The sequence below is a fragment of the Camelus ferus genome, chromosome 24, assembly GCF_009834535.1.
Source record: "Camelus ferus isolate YT-003-E chromosome 24, BCGSAC_Cfer_1.0, whole genome shotgun sequence".
Classification (NCBI taxonomy): domain Eukaryota; kingdom Metazoa; phylum Chordata; class Mammalia; order Artiodactyla; family Camelidae; genus Camelus; species Camelus ferus.
This window is the reverse complement of record NC_045719.1, coordinates 11,569,747-11,586,239: the sequence shown is the minus strand read 5'-3', so window position 1 is coordinate 11,586,239 and position 16,493 is coordinate 11,569,747. Positions and strand designations below refer to the sequence as shown.

Sequence of the window (16,493 nt, the reverse complement as noted above, 5' to 3'; positions counted from 1 at the left end):
TGTCGAGGTTCCCCTCTATTTGCTTAGCCAAACAATGCTTTTCACAGCACACTGAATCTCGAGACCGGCCGGGACCCCATTTTACGATCACAGGCACCACCCTGCCCTTCCGCCTTGTTTTCACAAATTCAAAACCTTTCTCCTTTTAGAGTTTGCAGAAATCAGCAGCACTCTGCCTCCTTTTATTAATCCTAACAGTTGTTGCCTGAAACACAGGGCCTCTTTCTTCCCCGAGGGGGCTTTCACTGTCAGGAATGCGCAGCCGTGCGGCCTTCGCTCCTGACCCTCCCTCCCTCTCGACTCCCGCGTAGACCACCACGCAGCCTCCACAGGAAGAGTTTTCCCACCAATTTCAGGCCACGCCCTCCCCGCCCTCCGGTCCCCCAAGCGCGCCCTCCCCAGCCTGCCACGAGCTCGCAGCAAAGGTTCCGGGGCCAAAGGGGTTCCGGGCCCTGGCCCACCCCCGCGGGGTTGGGGGTTCCTCACTTGCTTGGTGGAGTCTAGGCCTTCTCCCCAGGCCACTCGCACCCTTTCTTTCCGCTGCCCACCTCCCTGTCCCCGCGCTGGGTCTCCTTCCACATTTCTCTCCTCTTTCTTCTGCATCTTTTCCTATTTCATCCCAGTCAGATGTGAAGGTGCTTCTGAGTCCAGCTGTGTGCAGTTTCCTGTATCTGCTAGAGGTGGGTTTGGTTTGTTTTGTTTGAGTGGTATCCTAAAAACCTCTTAATTGATGTGTCTCTACTATCTTGGAAAGGGCTATAACGATACACTTCAGCCAAGACTGAACTTTTTGCTCCTTCAATCCTGTACTCTGTACTGCCTGCAGCCTTCCAAGAGCTGCTTTCGTGGAAAGTTCTGTTTGCTACTTTGAGATAATCTTCTTTTGCTGTGTTCTTTTTGAGTGTGCCGTGATCCCTTCTGATTTTTTTCATTAACCCTGAGGAAAAGGGTAATTTTATAAAGTAAACTGAAACAATTTTATTTTTTATAAAAAATGGAGACGCAGAGAAGTTGATTCACGCAGATTACAGCTTGTAATGGTCTTGCCTTGTTCCCCTCCTCGCTCAGTCACCTCTTTACTCACTCACGTAGTAAAGATTTATTAATCACTTATTCTGTGCTGGCGACCTTCCAAGGTTAGATTTTGAAAATGAGTATTTAAGAATTAAAAGCATGGAATTTATTTTAAAGTAAAATATTTACTTTTCACCTCCTTAGTAAAGTGCCTTGTAATCACTGATACTAATTTATTCCAGGCCACAAAAATAATCAGTATACCCATTGGGATTTCATTATAAAACTCTTGCTGAACAAGTGTAAGATAGAAATGAAAACTCTAGACCAAAAGCTTTCATTCAGTAGTGGTTAATTCTTTTCATTCCAATCATTGTAGGGAGGCCCCTTTAAGATCAAACGGACTGTGCCCAAATCCCCCAATGCTACTTAACTAGTTGGGCAAGTTACTCATCATTTTGAGCCTATTTTTCATCTTTAAAAGGAGGATAATGGATTTGTTGCATACATAAAGTGCTTAGGCAAGTGCAGGGTATCTGGAAAGCACTTAATAAATATAGTTCCCTTTTCTTCCCCTGTCAACTGTAAATTTATCATTGACAGTGAAGAGCAGAATGTTTTAATAATAGGCAAACAAGTCTCATTCTTTCCCATGCTGCACCAAACTGTCCTGGAAACACTACAAATAAGTGACTAAGTGTGTTTTCATTTTCATTCAGCCTCTTTTTTTATATAGTCTACTGTTTGATTGATGTGTTAGTGAGAAATGAATGCCAAGGCAGCATGCAGTAAAAGAATCCTACGATGGTTGTAATCTGTACCCTGGCCGATCACCCTCATTTTCTGGAATGTTGGTCAAAAACGTTAGGTGAGAAAAATATATTGAGTTTTAGAAATATGACCTGACAAGTTAGTTGTTCTTCTTTGTGCTTTACTACCTTCAGGTAGGACATGAATTTTCTAATTATCTTTGAAAGATTTTCATTGAAACAGAAATTCACAAGTCTTTCTTTTTTGGGGAGGGCGAAAAGCAGCTTTCCTATTTGTTGGTTTGTTTGTGATATTTTAAGAGGAATGGAATTACTGATTTACCATTCCATCGGTCCCATTTCAACAGCCAGATTAGAAAATGTCTGATTTCAAAATCATCTTCAAATCAGAGTCATCATCAAAGCAATAAAATGGTGCTCCACATCAGAGACTTGTGATGAGGTCCACAAAAGCTTGTCTTAAAGTGGAGCAAGTTTTCTGCCTATACTGTTAATGAAAGTAAATGCACTTCTTGGTAAAGGAAGTGATTTCAAGTGTGTAAATCCTGTTTTCTGATACAGGGTATTTATTTGTCATCAGCATGCTCTCTGCTTATTCCTAGTATAGATGTTACCACGTCCTATTAGTTGAGTATGTACTAAATATATAGAGTGTAGGTTTAGCCTTCCTTAAGGAGATAAATGATAATGGATACAAAGCACTTTAACTGTAGCACACTTTTCCAATGTTAACTCTATAAATGGGTAAACATATTATGGATTCCTGTTTTTAAAAATGACCCATAGGCACTTACATTCCAGAACGAGCTCGTATTTTTGGGGTGGTCTAATATTTATATTTTATAATGATTCCTGGCTGTTGCAAATGAATTTTGCTGAGACCTAAGAAACGAGACTGTATATTGTTAATGGAAAACATATTCTTCTAAATGAATAATATTCTTAATTATTCTTTTTTATAATTAAATGTAGATGTTAGCATATAGGCGTTGCTTTCTTTTTAGAAAGTTTGAAATTCATGGGTGGGGAAAGCTCAGAAAACAGATTTCTTAAAAACAAAATTGCTTTTTTTCATAGAATCTGCTTAAAAGACACTTCAAAACAGTAGTTTTTTTTTTTTTAAGGAGCAGCGAAGTTTTGTTTTAAGTAACACAAAGGGAAAGACGTGATCTTTCATTACAGTGACAGCGCTTAGCCATAATCACCATGTCAGGAACATTTTCTCTACAGGTAAAAGACGTTGAATAATAGAATTTACTTGAGAAAGCCTGAGATCATTTTGAATTGTCTGGTCTTGAGATATTTATCAAGCAGGGACCAGTACTTCTTAGAGAACCATAACTGCTTAACAGGTGATTTTTCCTGACTGTCATCTGCAAAAGTGCCACCTTTGACAGTGACACAAAGCAGCAGCTCTTAGCCTTAGTGGTTTTAAGCAATTCTAATTGTCCTCACTGTTCCCTCTTTCCTATCACAGAATCGGAAGACTTTTTGATGGTACAGAGCCCATTGTTTTGGACAGTCTCAAACAGCACTATTTCATTGACAGAGACGGACAGATGTTCAGATATATCTTGAATTTTCTACGAACATCAAAACTCCTCATTCCCGATGATTTCAAGGTGAGGGATTCATCTTAAATTACCAATAGCGTAAATATGTGATTTGTTTTGATATGCTCCAAAAGATATTTCCAGCTCTACATTTTTAACATATACCAACTCTAATGGCATCCGAGGTCTCTCTCATGGTTATACTATCTTCAAGAAACAGAGTATGTGGTCATTAAGTTTTACACAACCGAAAGAGGACTGCTTTTTATTTGAAGAATTGAGTCACAATTCATTTTAACACATTGAAAATAAATTAGTTAAATTCAAAGCTTATTTCTGTTAAGTCTTAGTGAAGCAGAGAATAAAAGGAAACCTCCTTAGCTTAATAAAGACTTTTTCTCCCAGAAATGTAAAGCAAGCCTTATACTTACCAGTAAAATTTTAGAATTATCCCCTTTTAAAGTTACTGACAAGTGTTAAAGTTGGTCCTACATGGTGCTGGCAACTCTAGGCAATGAAATTAGACAAGGAGAACAAATAGAAAATGTTAATATTAGAAGAGAGTATACAAAAATGTTATCTCTGTAGCTGTTAATACTTCTCTAAGGAGAAGATTCTAAAGAATCAACTAAATACTATTAGAACTAATAAAGAACTCATTAAAGCATCTACATTCAGGATCAATATGTTACAATCCATAGCTTTCCAACAGAATAGCAAAAGTCAATCAAGATATAGTGGGAAAATATACCATTTACAATGACAACAAAAATTATAACACCTAGCAATAAACTTGAGAAATACGCAAAGTCTGATAAAAGAAAATTGCAGATTTCTCCATACAAACCATACAACTTTAAAACAAGAATGAAGGGACATTCTGTGTCCCTGAATGGAAAGCCTCAATATTGTTAAGATGTTGGCTGTGCCCAAATTACCCTATACATTCAATGCAAAGGCATTTAAGTCACAGATTTTTTTTTTTAATGAAATTGGACCCATTTATAAAGTTTGTGTGGAAGGGAAAAAATGCTCAAGGATAGCTAAAAATATTTGGTAGTGATAATAACGGTAGGCAATGGTGGACATCAAAACATACTGTGGTGCTATAGTGATTAGAAAGTGTGATCCTGGCAGGGCTAAAAATATGCACGTAGATCAACAGGGCGGAGTAGGGTTCAGATATGTGTGTATATAGGAATTTGATATATTATAGAGGCCGTATTTCAAACCAGTGGGAAAACAGAGGAATTGTCAGTAATTGGTTCTGAGACAACTGGGCACCAAGACATTTGGGAAAAGTGTACTATCTCATAAGTTCATCAAAATTCCAGGAATAAACATAAAAATTAAAGCTATAAAAGTATTAAAAGAAAATAACAAGGAATTTCCACAAGCATAATTTTCAGGCAGAGAAGGCCTACTTAAGCAAGACTTACTACCCAGAAGGCATCCTTTAAAAAAGAAAAACAAATGTTGCATTAAAGACACCACATACACATAAAGAACAAGAGTCAGACTAGAAGAAATACTTGCACCAAAAAGTAATATCCATCATAAAAGAGCTCCTGAAAATCAATAAGGACAACCCAGTGGAAAACATACTGAAATGTAAACAAAAATTTTCCAAAAGCATAGAAATTGCCATAAACATTTGAAAAGATGTTCAACCCCTGTAGTATTAAAGAAACAAAACTTAAATGAGATACCTCTTTTTATCCATCAGATTGGCAAAGATTAAAAAATTGGTAATATACAGTGTTGGGGAATATACAATGTGGTTGGGATTGAAAGCTATTAAACATTTTTGAAGGACAATTTAGTGGTAATTTAAAAATTTTTAAACAGATACACTCTTTGATTTAGCGACTCATGTCTATTAGTTTATCTTCCAGAAATAATACACAAATAAGCAAAGATATATGTACATAAGATGTTTAATGTAGTTATATTTGTAAAAGCAAGAAGTGGGCTCAATTTTAAAAATGTTCAACAATGGCAGATGGTTACAGATATTATAGAACATTCATGCTGTGAAATAGTTGATGTGTGGTGGGGGCGGAAATCACCAAGATTTTATTCAGTGAAAATATTAAGTTGCAGAATATGTGTCGTAGGTTTCTGTGTATGTAAAAAATGATGCGTGTGTGTTTGTAAATAGAAAAAGATCTGGAAGAATAGACCCCAAGTTAACAGGAGATCAGGGGGCCTCTCATCCCGCCTCTCCTTCAGGACTTTGAACAGTGGGGCACGTGCCGGGATGATTAGCCAAGTGGAAAAGAGCGTGTAAAGAGTCGTACCGTGTACGCATTTATCTTACATGAAAACAATACACATTTGGCAGAAAAGTAAGAGAGGAAGCGCCGCAACTAGTGCGTGCAGTTCCCTGCAGCCCTGCAACGAGCCGAGCCGAGGAAATGACTGACCCCGCTGCTCCCCAGCCGGCGGCAGTTCCGGGGGCCTCTCGGGGGCGCCCCTCGGGCGCTGAGCGTGATCCCAGCGTTTACAGACGCGTGAAGCTGGTTCGTGCAATGAAAGCCTGCAGCTTCATCAGCGGTGATCTTTTCCAACTCAGGAAGGACGACGTATTGAGAGGCACCAACACGGCCCCTTCCTAGACGGTTTTCGAGGATGCTCTTAAACGTGTACATTCTTTTCTCTACCTGCCAACTTTCGAGGCCCTTTCCTGCCTTCCCCTCCATCCCTCGAGCCACGTCATCTGTCTGGCAAGCGTGGTCCTAGCGGCCGGAAGGGAGTCTCCTACCTGCAGCCCTCGCTCCAAACCTGGGGCCGCACCTGCTGGGACAGGACGGCAGAGCTGGCGGGAACAGGGAGCGGTGAAGAAAGCGGCCGGGGGCCCTAGTGGAGATCGGAAGCGCGCCGAGGTCTGCACTGGGCACAGGGCGTGAAGGATGGAGTCGGGGAGGGGAAAGGAGCTGCAGCACATGGGCACCGACGTCGTCCGCAGTGACCCGGCCTCTCATCACAGCGGGCGCCCCGCTGCCGGGCATTGGCTCCCCAGTAGGTCCGGGGGAGCAAGAAAGCGAGTAGAGGGAGGGCTGAGTGTGTGACAGGGCAGCGGCCAGAGAGCCATCTGTTCCTCCCTCCCTCCCTCCCTCGTGTTTTCCTCGACGGCAGGCAGAAGTGGGAGAGGGGCTAGAGGAGAGAAATCTCACCTTTTGGTCTATGTTAAGGTGATTGCATTTCCAGATGCCCACTCAGAACCTCTGCCCAGGTTGTTCATTGGCTCCTTGAACTTGAGCTGTCCAAACATGAGCTGGCCAGTGCCACCTCCCCCTCTCCCGCCACCAGCACCGGGAAACCTGCTCCTCTTCCATCGCGTCCTGTCTCTGTGAAAGTACCAGAACCCACCTCCCTGCTCTAAGCCGGAGCATCCCACATGCATCCGTCATTCCGGATACTTCTCGGATCAGTCCTCCCCTCTCATATGCCCTCCCCAGTCCAAGGCCGGAGAGCTCTCCGGGTGACTCAGAGTCCCATCCTTTCCCTCTCTCGTCCTCTCTCCATGTTGAAACCAGGGGACACTTTTTTTCATTACCTTTTTTCCCTCTTGAGATCATTGTAGCTTCTCATGCAGTCGTAAGAAGTAATAGAGAGATCCCGTGTTACCAAGTTCCCCCCAGTATAACATTGTGCAAAATTATACTTCAGCCTCACAGCCGGGATGTACAGCCCAGGTGCAGAACGTTTCCATCATGACGGGGGTCCCTCCTGTTGTCCTTTAAGAGTCACAGCCTCTCCCTCTCCCCCTCCTCCATCTCCCACCCCATCCCTCACCAAGGGACTCCAAACATAGTGTATCATGACTTGCTCCTGCTTAAAACTCTGCAGAGGCTTCCCAGTCCTGGACCATAGCACCTCCTCGTCAGAGCCCACAGGGCTCAGGAGGTTCTGGCCCCTGCCCACCCTACCCGGCTCCTCCTCTGCATATACGCCATGCCATCTGCTTGCCCCACCCAGAGCAGACCGTTCCTTCTGTCTGATGCTCTTGGCCTGGCTTTTATTTGTCACTTAGGGCTCATCGGATTCATCACTAAGCTGTCCTGTGTCTGGTCTAGCTTAGATTTGCCTATACCTTCTGATTCTGTAGTCACACACAGTATATATATAATTTTTTGTCTCTGTTGTTTAGCACTATACACCTAGCTGTATGTTAACAAGTGCTTTCAGCTACAAGTGTTGAAATAGTCAGTCAACAGTGCCTTAAACTAATGGAGATTTGTTTTTCTCACATAAGAAGTCAGAGGTCCATGGTTGTTGGCAGTGGTATCTGCTCAGTGATGTTATCAAGGACAAGACTCTCTGTCTTTTTGTTGTCTTCCTCAGTGTTGACGTTTTGGCCTCATGCTTGTCACCTCAAGGTCATAAGGTGACTGCCACAGCTCCAGGCATCACATCCTCATCCAAGGCAGGAAGAGGGAGGGCAGAAGGCTTATAACTCACAAGACTTTGTCCTTGTTGGAAGATTCCTAGTATACTAACTCGCTGGCTAGAACTGAGCCTCCCTGAGCTGCAGAAGAGACCTAAAGGTGATTTTTTCCTTTTCAGTCTTTATAGTGAGAGAAATGGACAATGGCTCTGGGGAAGCTAGCCTGCAGTACCTGTCACACTGGCTTAGTCCTGAGCGGATGAACACGTGGATGGATGAGTAGATTGAATGAAGTGGGTCTCACATTCAAACCGGATTCTGGTTCATACCTGGGCAGATACTTCCTTATATTTGAACTCTAGGTATTTTGTGTGTATATCTTTACTCTTTAACTACTTTGTAAGTGTGTCAGAAACAGGGGCATTTTTATGTTTTTTTAAAGGACATTGTGTGTTGGACACATGATAATTGCTTAGTATTAATTTAAACGTAGCAGAAAAAGGTAAAAAAAAAAAGTCATAGGAGACTGGAAGCTAACTATAAGTAGGCACTGAACTTCTATTTAAAACCATATAGGACTAAATGGAAAAAGTAAAACTTGTATGTATATAATATCATCATCCTAAGCTACTTACCAGGGTAATATTAATTTATAATTCCCATGATTAATAGAGATGCAGGCTCCAGGAAATACAAAATAATTTATGGGGAATTACAGTTCGAAAATGGTAGTAGCCGTTCATTTTTAGCTGCATATGTTCCAGACACAGAGCTAGGGGTTTGAAACACAGTCAGATGTGGCAGGCATTATTTTTCCTCCAAGAACATTCAGGTTAGATGCTGGAGGGAGAAAAACCCCTACATGGGAGTTCACCTGTGGCCGATTGCAGAGGACAGTCTGCTGAGGACTCACCCAGTCACCCCCGCTGGCTAGGATTGAGCTGGCGCTTCTCTGCACCTTTGTGCTCCCTTGGGATTTGGAAAGGACCTGCTGTTCTTCAGAACACACCCTTTAATTGGCTATGGGTTTAACCATAGCCCATGCTCGAGGGAGAAGACAAAAAGCATGTCAAATGAAACTCACTTAGGGCCCTGGACTGTTTCCCACGAGCCTCTGGGTGACGGGCTGTAAATCACAGGGAGTCTGGAACCTGGCGGAGCAGCAGAAGGAAGCTGAGGTTCAGCTCTTGGGGATGATGATGGAGCAGTTTGTGCAAAATCACAGATATAGGCACACGCAGCTGAGCGCTCAGTCTGCCCTCTCTTTCTTCCCCGCCAGTTTCTTCCCTGACCTTGGAAAAGGGACACGGCATTTGGCTTGTGGAGACACTCTGACTGGATTTGCTGGGGAGCGTGTTCCTTGATTACCTGCTTCCTTCTCCAGCTATTTAATGCTGGGTTGAGCAAACGCATGAAATCTTGAAATCACAGCATCCTACGCCCCTTAAAATCTCATTTTGCAAATGTGCTGTCTGAGCTAGATACCCATTTAACAATTTAGATAATTTCATACTTCACAACACCATTTAAGTGGCAGCTGCGTGTGCCCTGCTCCCACTGAAAGGCGTTGGAATGTGTTCCCTAGATAAGCGATTGTGGAACTTCCCTGCGGTGTTTTATCATGGATATGACTGTCCCTCTTCCCTTCACCCCCACCGTACTGCCTTGTTCATGGTTGCTCTGTTTTCTGCTCACACCCACACACGCATGAGCATGTGTGCGCACGCATGAACACATGCACACAATTGTAATTCCCGGTACACCAGGAGTCCAGAGCTTTGGTTCCTTTTTTGATGGGGAACCACAAAATTACCTCTTTCTAGGCTTGTGTTTTGAACATTTTTGGAAGTGTCCTCCATGTTGCTAACATCTTTTGTGGTCTGGATGAATGTCTTAAAGAAAAATTTGCTGGCAGACAGTCCCCAACTTACCTCTCCCTGGCTTCAGTTTGAAAATCTATTAGTTATTTCAAAAAATCTTTTCATATTATAGAAGAAGTATATGTACTCTGTATAAAATTTGAAAATATACACAAGCAAAAAAAAGTTTGAACAGTATATCCCCACCACTCAGGGATTGCCAATGTTAAAATCTCTGTGTGTGGGCTTCTGGGTCCTCTTCTATGCTTATTTCAGACAGTTATCTCTACCTTTCCATTGTAACCAAATTGTATTTCCTCTAATACTGCAACCATATTCAGATTTCCCTGGTTGACCCCAAAATGCGCTTTCTGGGCGGTTTTTCCAAGCTGGTATCTGATCCAGGACTTCACTGAATCTAGGTCTGTCCCTTTTTAAAAATTATTATGTGGCAGAGCCCTTTTTTATATGATGCTGACTTGCTGAGGAGACAGGGCCAGCTAAGCTCATTCCTCTATCCTCTCATTTTCTGTAAAATGCAAGTTGCATCTGAAGACTTGATGGGTTTAAGTTAAATGTTTTGGCAAGAACACGTCTGCAGTGATGCTGTGTACTTCGTGTCACATCACATCAGCAAACACATGTGGTTGGACCACCACTAATGATGCCAGGACTGACCACTGGATTGGGTGCGATCTGGGTTCCTTTGGCAGCAACAGACGTGATCCCTGTCTAGCTCAGAGTTTCTCACCTCACATTATTAATGTTTGGAGCCAAGTGATTCTTTGTGTGTTGGGGGAGCTGTCCTGTGCATCGTAGGATGCTGTTCAGCATCCCTGGCCTCCACCCACTAGACACTAGTAGCACCCAGCCCCTCCCAGTTATAGAACTGAAGGTGCCTCCAGACACTGCAGAATGTCCTAGCTTAAGGAAAAGAGGAAGTATTCATGGGAAGGATTCTAGTTTATCTCGTAGGATTAGTGGGGACATTCTCTCAGGAGTGGAAACAGGAGGGCAGCTCTGAGGGTGTCGGTCGTGGGAGTTTGCGGGCTTCTAGAATGCTGCCCCTAACACGGCTCTGCCCCAGCAATGCCCAGGGTCTCTCTCCCCTTCCTGGGTTCTGCAGAGAGACCACCTGATTGGCTCACGTTGGCTCGGATGCTTATGCTGTAGCCAATCAGCTGGAGCAACACAGAATGGCTTCTAGGTATCCTTTCCCGAGGGTTGAACTTTTCTCAGAGAAGGCGGAGTGGGGAGCTGGGTAGACCCTCAAGAAGTTTCTTCTTCCCTAGTACCTAAGAGAGGGTCCACTCAGGACATCTGCCCCAGCCCATGGTCTCAGCTGCTGCCTCCTAGAATTTGCATCCCTGGTACGGAGACTGCTACTCACAGTACTCCTGCCGAGGCCCACTCCTTCTCTCTCAGGGACGCTCCCGCTGAGGCAGGACTAGCTGCAGTGGCCAAGGAGGACTGGGAGGCGGGCGTCAGCCAGCCCCGGCACCATCTCAGAGAGCATCTCTATCCCCTGCTCTCGCCACGCCCTACACTTAGACTCAACTCCTACAGCGTTGTGTCCAGGTGACTTGCCAAGCCAGGGTGTGGCTTCAGAATGCAGATGGATCTGCCTTCTGCTCTGCCCCAGGCAGCCCGTCATTACTGCCGGTGTGGCCTTCAGCCTTTCTGTAGCAGAGTCAGAGAGTGGGGCATGGAGACGGTGGCCGGGTAGAGGAGGGACTTTGCCACCACTCACGTTTCCCTTAACGGCCATCAGGTTGAATCTCAGGCTGGGCATCCTGCCCGAGGAAAACACGAGTGGTCGGGAGAGGCTGAAAATCGAGGGCAGTGAACAGGGAGGAGGCCTCCTGGCCACAAGTATCAGGTGGTTGCAGGGGAGAGGGAGCAAGTGGGCCAGCCCGTCTGGGCTTTGAGGAGAAGATAGGGGCTTGGGGGTGGGGAGGGCAGAACGGGCTTTCAGGATGAGGTTTAAGGCAGGGAAACTACTCTCTGATACTATAATGGTGGCTACCCGTCATTAAACATTTGTCCAAACTCATAGAATGTACGACACCCAGAGTAAACCCTCATGTGTGGACTTTGAGTGGTTATGATGTGTCAGCGCAGGTTCACAGGTTGTAACAAACGGAGCGCTCTGGTGAGGGTGTTGCTCTGGGGGCTGTTGCTCTGATGGGGGTGTTGATCGTTGGGGAGGCTGTGCATGTGGGGAATCTCTGTCCCTTCTGCTCAATTTTGCTGTGAACAAAACTGCTCTAAAAAGTAAAATCCTTTAAAAAAAGAAAGGAGGGAGGGAGGAGGGAGGAAAGAACACTAGCTCGGGGAAGTATTGCAGAGCCAGGGAAATACAGACTTTAGAGGCCCCCAAATCTCAAACTCTGAAAAAAACTGTGATAGGCCACTTCCTCCTCAAAAAAAAAAAAAAAAAAAAAAAATTTTTTTAGGAAAGTTTTGCAGGGATCTGGTTTTGTTTGTAATTATTACTCCATGAGTGCTGTTGTCGAAATGTAAACTGTAAAATCCGTTCGTGCCCCCTTATTTTCTTGGTGCCTCTTGTTTGCGGGTACATGCATACCCTGCCTTCTTGGGACCCAAGCGCGGACCCCACTGCCCCGAGCGTGGGCAGGAGAGCTCCTGGAGCCCCGGGGAAGGGTTGGATGTGGTCCTCTGGGAAAAGCCTGTTTGGGGCCAGGGTGCATGAGGTGGGCTGTGCCGCGGTGCGTGGGGTGGGTGCCCCGGCAGCTGCACGTAACCAGATGTCGAACACATGAGTGGCTGAGTTGCCCCTTGAGGGGAAGAACCTGCCTGCTACCATGTAAAACTTCATGTACATTAGGAGTTAAATACGCCTTTGAACTGTTTTGTGGACTAGAAGCCACGTGTGGTAGGCTAATGACCCCCAAAGGTGCCACATCCTAATCCCCAGAACCTGTGAATATGTCACTTTCTGTGGCAAAAGGGACCTTGCAGATGTGATTAAGTTTAAGGGTCTTGAGATGGGGAGACTATCCTGGGTTATCCAGGGGGGCCCCGTGGGACCACAGGAGTCCTTAGATGTGAGAGAGGAAGGCAGGAGGGTCAGGGTCAGAGAAGATGTGATGGAAGGGGCGGTGTGACTGCCGGCCGCAAGCCAAGGAGTGTGGCAGCCTCTGGAAGCTGGAAAAGACAAGGAAACTGATTCTCCCCTGGAGCCCCCAGAAGGACGGTGGCCCTGCCAGCACCCCGGCTTTAGCCCCGTGAGACCCATTTCAGACTTCTGACCTCCAGAACTGTAGGAGAATTTATGTGTGCTGTTTTAAACCACCAAATTTCTGACAACAGCAGTGGGAAGCGAAGACGCTATGTATATCACTTTCCTCCCTGTAGTGAAAATGTCTTCTGAGTTTCAGATATTTAATCGAGAAATAAGCTTTTGAAACATGGCCCATCTGCCTTTTGGAGCCCACCCACATTTACCGTCTTGTTCCGTGTCCCCATTTCCAAGGTCTCAGTGTATACATCTGTAAAGTGAGATCTTGATCTTCCTGCCTAAAGATTTGCCTTTTGAAAGTCTTTAATTTTTTTTTTAAAATAAAAATATTCTAGGATTTCAAAATCATTTAGACACAATAAAGGGTCTGTGGGCATGCTCATTCTCCTTAGCTGGATATGAGCCTAAGCAAGAATGCGGTTGATGCTTTCTTAATTGGAGCAGGTAAGATCGCACGGGAGCAGAGCAGAGGGCCGGTATCTGGTACGTTCTGGAGCTGCTTTGCTGAAAGCAGACATGGATGCATGGATTCACTTCCTTCAGAAGAAGAACTGGGGCCAAACCTGCTGCAGCCCCCAAAACTCTGGCCCATTTCCACCTCGTTCCTTGGGAACAAGAGTCCGAGTCATCTAGAGTTTGTAAAAGCCAAAGAGAAGAAGGTGGACATCATCAGATAAGAGCGGAGGCTTCAGGAAAAAAAGACTTCAAAAGACTGACAGACCAGAAGAGATGAACACAAGGCCAGAAAAATCTAAGAAGAAATGGGATAAACCCTTAAAAAATGTGAAATTTAGGCAGTAAAATTAAATGATCCTGACTGAGGAACGAAAGGAGGCCGAAGTCTGTAAAGAGAGCGGCCATGGGGACAGAGTCTGTCTGCAGAGAGTTCTCTGATGAGTTGGGAAGTGAATCGGGCCCTAGGAAGTGGAGAAAGACGGATGTAGAGGCGCCAGCCAAGAAGACAAACGGCCAGCGTGAGCTTAACCGTGCAGAAAATGGTAACAAAGCAAGTGAGACCTTTTCAATCTCGGGCTGGGGGCTGGCAGCACAGGGGGGCGAGTGAGCGTGGGGAGCTGCTCAGCCGTCCTCCTGCATTCGCTCCCCCAGCACACTGTGCTGGAGACCAGCTGGAACAGCATGGTGAAGGACTTGGAGCCAGGGTAGTCAAGAGAGTAAAAGAACACCTGCAGGTAGTTCAAGGCCAGGCCCGTGAGATGACGTCCCAGGTGCAGGATGACCTTCGGGGGAGCCCTTTTCATCCTTCACTTTCATGACCCCTAGCAGAATCCTTCAGATGACACTGAGCAGGGCCAAGTCTGATAAGGGCCAGTGTTCCCTTAATTTTCTAAGAGCAGATAACGATGGCTGTGAGCAGTGCTGTATAAGGGAGGTGCTGTCAGTCCGTGGTCAGACTTGAGTGGGCTATCACACATGAGGCTTGTGGACTCAGCAGGGGAAAGAAGGTGGGAGAGGATTCAGAGTCGGCGTAGGGGGACTTGTAACCCAAGTCTCGTTACTTTTGGGTAATTGGACAGACTGGTAGATCAGGGCTCAGATGCATAAAGTCTCGCTTCCTGTTGTTACCATTTTCTGCATGGGTTGGGTATTTTCAGACTGAATAATACTAAGACCTGACAGTTGTCTTCCAATGTTTGAAGGGTTAACATGTCAAAGAAAGATTAAGATCACTCTAATCCCAGGGGCTGAATTAAGAACAAATAAATTGAAGTTACAGGGAAATTCAGGTCATTCTAATGAAGACATTTACAACCATCAGAGCTGTGAACAAAGTAAATACTGTGCCTTGTTAAGTAGTAAGCTTCCCATCACTGGAAGCATTCAATCAGAGGCTGAATGGCCACTACTCAGTGATGTTAGAAAGGATTCCTCCATAGGGTCAGGATTGGTCAGGAGGACTGCTGGGAGTACCTTTAAGGTTGAAGACTTGATGGCATATTTTCACCAGAGTCCAGGTTCCTCCTTGTGCTAAAACTTCTGATTAAATCTCACAGGAGAATAAACAGCAGCAGCAGTTCTCTTGCTTGTGTAACTCTCAGTACTGTTTTTAAATCTCCTGGAGCTGTCACCTTGATAAGTAAGTAAGGTACTGAGGTTGGAATCTCACAGGTGGTGGGCTTCAAATACCGCGGGGGGCCCCAGTAGTGGCGACTGGGAGGAGCCTCAGTTCTGCTTAGTTCTCAGCTCTTCAGACCAAACTGTGTCTCCTGTGAGTCCAGAGGCTGAGCAGGTGAAAGGAAGGTGGTCAGAGCAGTGGGCTGCCCTCCTGCGAGGAAGCAAGGCTCCTGTGGCTATTGCAGAAAAGCGTGTGACAGCTCAGTGTTACAGCTCAGTTGTGACAGCAGCCTGGATCTGGGCGAGAGACAAAGCAGCACTCGGAGAGTTGGAAAACTCAGGTTTATTACGTCAGCCGGCCCAGAGGAGTTAATACTCCAAGCTTTGGACCCCATCTGTAGGTTTACACAGACTTTTATAGGCTGCCAATTTACACTTTGTGACATCATATGCAAATAAGGTATAACAAAAGTTGACTAATTAGGAACAAGCTTTATAGAAATGGACCCATCAGGAGTGAGAGAAATAACCAATCAGGAGTGAGCTCCATTCAAATGACGCACTACAAATGGACCAATCAGGAGTTAGCTCAGGGAACCAATAGAATTTTAGGGGTAAGTTCCACTTTCCTAGAAGTTAAGCCGGTTCAGAGGCAAAAAGTGAGATAAAGCCACTGGGCCGTGGAACTGGGTGGTGCTGGCAGGAGAGTAGTGGCCTGGCCTGGGGGTCCTGCTGGTCTTTTAATGGAGCTTCCCACCTCATGGCGATGGAGGCAATAGGAGAGGACAGAGTCAGGCAGCCCTTTCTGCTGATGAGTCTCAGCCTGGCCCAGGCTTCTCAGCGTAGAAGGCAGGTGATCCAGCTAGAGGCCCCCTCCTGCTTTCCGGCCTCTCCACGCTGCCTTCTCTAGAAGGCTCGAATGATGCTGCTGCTGCTGTTGACTTGCAAGAAAAAGAGCAAAGTGCCAAACAAAAGCAGCTCTTCTGCGGTTCCCCGCTCCCCGCGCTCCGTCCCGGGCACGCGGCACGCAGGCCCCGGCTCTCCCGCAGGCCCAGGCACCAGGCAGCGCCCGCCAGCTCCAGCCCCTGGAAGGAAGGCAAAATGCCTGTGTCAGTTGATTAAAATGTTCTCAGTCAACGTGTCTGGACAAGTATCCACGTACCTCACAGCCAGAGATGATTGTGGCCATAGCTACGTTTAGACACAATATTGACCTGCTGATAACATTGTCTAAGTGGCTGCCTCCCCCTTGTCCTCTTCTGTCCTCCCATTCGATGGCTTCTGTGTGTTTTAATACCTGTTTGCTAGATTCCTCCTTTGATTCAGCAGATGTTTTTTTTAAAGACAAGAGGAAGAGAAACCGTGCCCAGAGACAGGGCGGCTGCACTTTCAGAAGGGGGCCCATTTCCCCTCCTGCCCCTCGTCCAGCAGGGGTCAAGGCCTAGTGTTGTTCGCCTCTCTCATTCTGCGGTGCAGGCAGCTGGCTGAGGGCAGGGTGTCTCTCCGTCACATGCCAGTTTAGGTAAAAGCAGGAGGCGGGCCTTCGGGGCGCCCACCCACCAGCTCAGCACC

At 45.7% G+C, this 16,493-nt stretch overlaps 1 protein-coding gene across 5 annotated transcripts in view; it reads left to right on the top strand.

The window, feature by feature from the left end:
• Positions 1 to 16,493, top strand: part of KCTD1 (potassium channel tetramerization domain containing 1) — a 158,271-nt gene that overhangs the window by 136,372 nt on the left and 5,406 nt on the right. For 4 of the 5 annotated variants that reach the window (XM_014561300.2, XM_032467396.1, XM_032467397.1 and 1 more), the window contains one exon: positions 3,262 to 3,406. The exons of the other annotated variant lie outside the window; for it this stretch is intronic. In XM_014561300.2, coding sequence (XP_014416786.1) covers positions 3,262 to 3,406 — 145 coding nt within the window. The remainder of the gene's footprint in view (positions 1 to 3,261; positions 3,407 to 16,493) is intronic. 5 annotated transcript variants of the gene reach the window in all.